At 39.7% G+C, this 6164-nt stretch overlaps 1 protein-coding gene and 1 non-coding gene across 2 annotated transcripts; one reads left to right on the top strand and one right to left on the bottom strand.

The window, feature by feature from the left end:
• Positions 1-2744: 2744 nt before the first annotated feature.
• Positions 2745-4436, bottom strand: LOC145958113 (uncharacterized). Its single transcript, XM_083074589.1, has one exon. It carries the CDS (start codon positions 4434-4436, stop codon positions 2745-2747), a length of 1692 nt encoding a protein of 563 aa, XP_082930715.1.
• A 284-nt stretch (positions 4437-4720) lies between these two features.
• Positions 4721-4826, top strand: LOC145958488 (small nucleolar RNA R71). The gene has a single exon (XR_014434329.1). It is a non-coding gene; the product is annotated as a small nucleolar RNA R71 (small nucleolar RNA).
• The last annotated feature ends 1338 nt before the right edge of the window (positions 4827-6164 follow it).

Genomic DNA, 6164 nt, shown 5'->3' with positions numbered 1-6164 from the left:
AGCTCAAGCTTAGCAATCAGCCTTTTAAAATCTCCACCAAGATAAGGCTTTAATCACTATCCATTAACCATCCAACTTCTTTTGGAAGCAGGGTCTTCAATTTCAACTGCTCCATAGGGCTTAACCTCCTTGATGACAAAGGGTCCGAACCATTTAGATCAAAGTTTTCCAGGGAAAAATTTCAACCTGGAGTTAAATAAAAGCACGGATTGGCCTGGTCGGAAATCCCTCTTTAAGATTTTCTTATCATGATAAGCTTTCACCCGTTCTTTGTACTGCCTTGAGGACTGATAAGCATTGAGTCTCATTTCCTCTAATTCATGAAGCTATGACTTCATTTTCTCCCCACAAGACTTCGGGTCAAAATTCAGCAGTTTCAATGTCCAGAAGGCTTTGTGTTCCAGCTCCACCGGGAGGTGACATGCCTTTCCATACACCAACTGGAATGGTGATATAGATGTTGGTGTCTTAAAAGCTGTTCTATATGCCCATAAAGCCTCGTCAAGTTTGCTAGCCCAATCTTTTCTAGAAGTGGCAACTGTCTTTTCTAGAATTCTCTTGATTTCTCTGTTAGACACTTCTGCTTGCCCATTGGTCTGAGGATGGTAAGCTGTTGCCACTTTATGTCTCACCCCATAATGTTCTAAGGCCTTCTTGAGCTGATCATTGCAAAAATGAGATCCTCCATCACTGATTAGAACTCTGGGAGTACCAAACCTGCAGAAAATATTCTTCTTAAGGAATTTGATTACTATTTTAGCATCCGCTTTTTGTGTTGGGATAACCTCTACCCATTTAGATACATATTCCACTGCCAGAAGGATGTACTCATTAGAAAATGAAGTTGGTAAAGGGCCCATAAAGTCAATCCCCCAGCAATCAAAGACTTCCACTTCTTGAATGTTCTACAATGGCATCTCATGTCTCTTGGAGATATTTCCACTCCTTTGACAGCTATCACATCTCTGTACATATCCATAGGCATCCTTGAATAAGGTAGGCCAAAAGAACCCAGACTGGAGGACCTTAACTTCTGTCCTTTCCCCATTAAAATGACCTCCGTAAGGTGAGTTGTGGCAATGCCAGAGAATGTCTTTAGCCTCCTCTTTTGTAACACACCGTCTCAACAAATTGTCAGCCCCAATCTTGAACAAATGAGGATCATCCCACACATACAACTTGGCATCATTAATCATTTTTTTCTTTGGTGCCAATTTAGATCTTCAGGGATGACTCTAGCAGCTTTAAAATTAGCCATGTCTGCAAACCATGGCCTTTCTTGGATTGACAAGAGTTTTTCATCCGGGAATTCCTCTGATAGCTCTGGTTCTAGTGTAGTCACCTCATTGTTCACAAGTCGAGAGAGATGGTCTGCTACATTATTTTCACAGCCTTTCTTGTCATTGATTTCTAAATCGAACTCCTGCAACAAAAGTATCCACCTTATTAGCCTAGGTTTGGAGTCAGACTTAGTTAACAAATATTTAATTGCAACATGAATAGTGAAAACAATAATTTTTGAACCAATCAGATACGCTCTGAATTTTTCCAGTGCATATACTATGGCAAGAAGTTCTTTTTTAGTAGTAGCATAATTAGTTTGAGTGTCATTTTAAACTTTACTTGCATAGTGTATCACACGGAAAACTTTCTCTTTTCTTTGAGCTAGCACTGCTCCTATAGCATAATCACTGGCATCACACATAAGTTCAAAACCAAACTGCCAGTTAGGAGTAGTGATCATTGGTGCAGAAATGAGTTTGTTTTTCAAGGTCTCAAAAGAAGATAAACAGTTTGCATCAAATTTAAACGGGGTATCCTTATTTAGCAAGTTGCTCAATGGTTTTGCAATCTTGGAGAAATCCTTGATGAATCTCCTATAGAACCCAACATGTCCTAAGAAGCTTCTGATTCCTTTAACGTTGACTGGTGGGGGTAATTTCTCAATGACTTCAATTTTGGCTTTGTCAACTTCAATCCCCCTGCAAGAAATCTTGTGGCCTAAGACAATGCCTTCAGTCACCATGAAGTGACATTTCTCCCAACTGAGAACCAAATTGGTTTCCACACACCGCTTCAATATGGTGTCTAAATTGTCCAAGCAAGTATCAAGAAGACCCAAAAACTGAGAAGTCATCCATGAAAACTTCAATACATTTTTCCACCAAGTCAGAGAAGATAGCAAGCATGCACCGCTGAAACGTAGCTGGAGCATTACACAACCCAAATGGCATTTTCCTGTAAGCAAAAACACCAAAAGGGCATGTGAAGGCTGTTTTCTCTTGATCTTCTGGATCCACTACAATCTGATTATAACCTGAATATCCGTCCAGAAAATAATAGTATGCTTGCCCCGCTAACCGTTCCAACATTTGATCCATGAAGGGCAAAGGGAAGTGATCTTTTCTTGTGGCCTTGTTCAATTTCCTGTAGTCTATACACATCCTCCGACCTGTGACAGTCCTTGTGGGGATCAATTCATTCTTTTTATTGTGGATTACAGTCATCCCACCCTTCTTAGGAACTACTTGCACAGGACTGACCCACGCACTGTCTGAGATAGGATAGATCATCCCTACCTCCAACAATTTTTGAACCTCCTTCTTTACAACTTATTTCATGGTTGGGTTCAAATGCCTCTGAGGTTGAGCCACAGGCCTATAGTCCTGCTCCATGTGAATTTTGTGCATGCAATAAGAGGGACTAATGCCTTTCAAATCAGATAGGGTCCAACCTATGGCTTCTCAGTTCAGCTGTAACACCTCAATTAACCTCTTCTCCTCATTATCAGAAAGGGAGCTACTGATGATGACTGGTTTGTTGTTACCCTCTTCAAGAAAAACATATTTAAGATGTGAAGGCAAAACTTTCAATTCTAACTTTTGCTCTTCAGACCTCAAACTCTCATGCAATTCTTCAAATTTTATATTTCTTTCAAGAACTTCTTTGGTTGAGTTCAAGTTCTTTAAGCAATCCTCAATTTCTTTCTCCTCTTCATCATTCAAAAACTCGAAAGCTTCAATGAGGGCTTTCTCCAAAGAGCTTCGACTATGTATTTGGCTTGAAGCGGCAGAGATCACATCATCAAGTATATCCACCCTCATACAATCATTTTTATCATTGGGGTATTGCATGGCTTCAAAGACATTGAAATTCACTTCCTCATCTTGGATTCTCACTTTTAACTTTCCATCATCCACATCAATAATAACCTTGGCGGTTTTCATGAAAGGCCTACCAAGTATTAGAGGAACCTCTATGTCCTCTTCCATGTCCATTACCACAAAATCCACCGGGAACATGAACTTGTCCACCTTGACCAACACGTCCTCCACCACTCCATGAGGATACTTAATTGATCTATCAGCTAACTGTAATGTCATCCGAGTAGGTCTAGCCTCCAAATCTCTTATCCTTCTCATCATAGACAAGGGCATCAAGTTAATGCTGGCCCCCAAGTCCAACAAGGCTTTACCCACTGGTAGAGCACCTATGGTTACAAGGATTGTGAAACTGCCTGAATCCTTAGATTTCTGAGGTAGGGACTTCTGAATGATTGCACTACAACCGGCCTCCAACTCAATAGTTTCTTCTTCAATGAATCTTCTTTTCTTTGACAATAACTCCTTCATAAATTTAGCATAAGTTGGCATTTGCTCTAAGGCTTCCGAAAAAGGAATATTAATTTGCAACCTCTTAAAAATGTCTAGAAACCTTGCAAATTGTCTCTCTTTGTCTTTTCTTGAAGGGGCATGTGGGTATGGAAGATTCTTTGTAGGTGGGGCTTTCCCAATTTCCTTCTTACTCTCTTTTTTCTTTTTCTCTATTTCTCCACTCACTCTCTTATTCTCCACCTCTTCCACTACACTCTCATCATTGTCTTCTGCTCTGCTATTTTCTTTCATCACATTTTCTTGTCTATCATTTTGATTATTCTCTCCAAACTTCTTCCCACTTCTTGTAGACACAACCTTACAATGCTCCTTGGGATTTGTTTGTGTATTAGCGGAGAACGATCCACTCTGCTGGTCTGCTAACTGTTTGGCCAATTGTCCCACTTGCACCTCCAAATTTTTAATTGAAGTATCTGTATTCTTTTGGTTTTGAAGGGATAATTGCATAAATTGCTGCAAGGTATCTTCTAGCTTAGTAGTTCTTTCATACAACGGTGGGTGTTGTTGTTGTGGAGAGTGAAGTCTACTACTTGATGCACCCATGTCTTGTTTCCCTCCAAATTGAGCATTATTATTTCTCCACCCTTGGTTGTAAGAACTAGGATAAGGATTGTTAGAGAAATTTTGGCGTCCTTGGTTCCCCATATAGTTGGCTTCTTCACCTTGGGAGCCACTAGGAGCTTGGCAATTGCCATTGGAATGATCACCTCCACAAAAATCACACCGCATAACTTGTTGAGTTTGGCAAGGGTTAGCATGCATGGCTTGGAGTTGTTGAGGTAATTTAGCCATTTGTTGATTGAGAGCTTCGATTTGTTGATTGAGCTAAGAGGGCATCTTGAGTGCTTAATTCTAATACTCCCCTCCTTTGTGCTTGACCTCTCCCATGTTGGCTTCGCAAGTCAGTAGATGCCATAGACTCAATTATTGTGATAGCTTCATCGGCAGTCTTGAACAAAACAGAGCCACCAAAAGAAGCATCCAAAATCATCTTTGTTTGTGGTTGTAAACCATTGCAAAAAGTCTGAACTTGCATCTCTATATCAAAACCATGATTGGGGCACTTTCTAAGCAAAGCTTTATATCTCTCCCATGCCTCACATAAGGGTTCATCAACTCCTTGCACAAATGTAGCAATAGCGGCCTTGGCCTCCGTATTCTTGGATGGTGGGAAGAAACGAGCTAAAATTTTTGTCTCCATATCCCTCCAACTGGTTAGACTTTGGTTAGGCTGTGATTGGAGCCAAGCCTTGGCCTTCCCAGTGAGAGAGAATGGAAATAGCCTCATGAACAAAGCCTCTTCGTCATCCCCAGAAATTCCAACTGAGCCACACAACTCATAGAAGGTGTACAAATGAGTATGTGGGTCTTCATGATCCAAATCGGCAAACATATGAGAGCTTATGAGTTGCGAGAGGGCTGGCTTCATTTCAACAATCTTCTCATTCATAGTTGGCCTCACCATGCTAGAGAAATTTCGGGGGCTGGTATATAGAATAGAATCCCCAATAGTTCTCTTTGGAGGTTGTTTAAATGGATTATGATGCTCTTCTTCAGCCATTTCTCCTTCTGCAGCTAGATCGAAATGTTGAGTAGTGTTAGTTTGAGAGGATGAAGTTTGGTGGGTGACTTGTTGATTTAGTAGCCTCTGTCTTCTTGTGTTGCTATTGTTTCTCCTGGCTGTTTTCTCAATCTCTGGATCACTAAGCAAAGGTTCCGAAGAAATGACCCGTCTTGTTCGGATAGTACCCTGCATACACAAGAACACACCAGATACTAGAGCAACAAGTTAGCCCATAAATAAAATAAAATAAAGTAAAATAAAATATTGGCTTACAAGAAAGAAAATTCAAGAATAAAGAATGGAGTCTAGTATAACTATAATTGCACAATTGCCTTGTATTGAGACACAAGTCCCCGGCAAACGCGCCAAAAACTTGTTAAACGATTTCTTCCAATATGGCAAGCGAACCAATCGCACAAGTAGTAAGTAGAAGTAATAGTCGTTCTTCCCAAGGGAATTGAGTAATACAATGGCAATATGTGGAATTTAAGCTAATACAGACTAAAGAATGATTTCATATTTGGTGGATTGTAATTTTTAAGCTAAAAAGAGCAAAATGATTCAAAGTGAACTTTCATCAAACACTTGAAAGGCGATTTTGGAGATTAACTAAGATGAATAAAATGTTAGGGTTAGACTTCACCAACTTAAATCTCATGCATAAAAAAACATTCCTTCTCATTCAAACATTAATGTAAGCCCACTAATTTTCTCTAGTTCCAATTCCTTGGTTAAAAGAGCCTAAGTTTCATTATAAAATATCAATCCCTTGAATACTTCAATAAATCCACTTGCATTAAATTTAAGGGCTCTAAACAACAAGTAACTCATGTTCCATTCCTAGACACAAGTTTACTAGGTACCACATTCTCAAACAAGATTACCAATGATATTCCCACACCAAAAGTAATCACAAATCATGTAAT

This window comes from Cajanus cajan, chromosome 5 (genome assembly GCF_000230855.2).
Source record: "Cajanus cajan strain Asha chromosome 5, NIPB_CcT2T_4, whole genome shotgun sequence".
In the NCBI taxonomy this organism is placed as follows: Eukaryota; Viridiplantae; Streptophyta; class Magnoliopsida; order Fabales; family Fabaceae; genus Cajanus; species Cajanus cajan.
The sequence above is the reverse complement of the archived record's forward strand: the minus strand, read 5'-3'. Positions and strand labels throughout refer to the sequence as shown.

Coding starts and splice junctions, on each gene's coding strand:
- LOC145958113 (XM_083074589.1), bottom strand. CDS start 4,436: ATGCATGCTAACCCTTGCCAAACTCAACAAGTTATGCGGTGTGATTTT.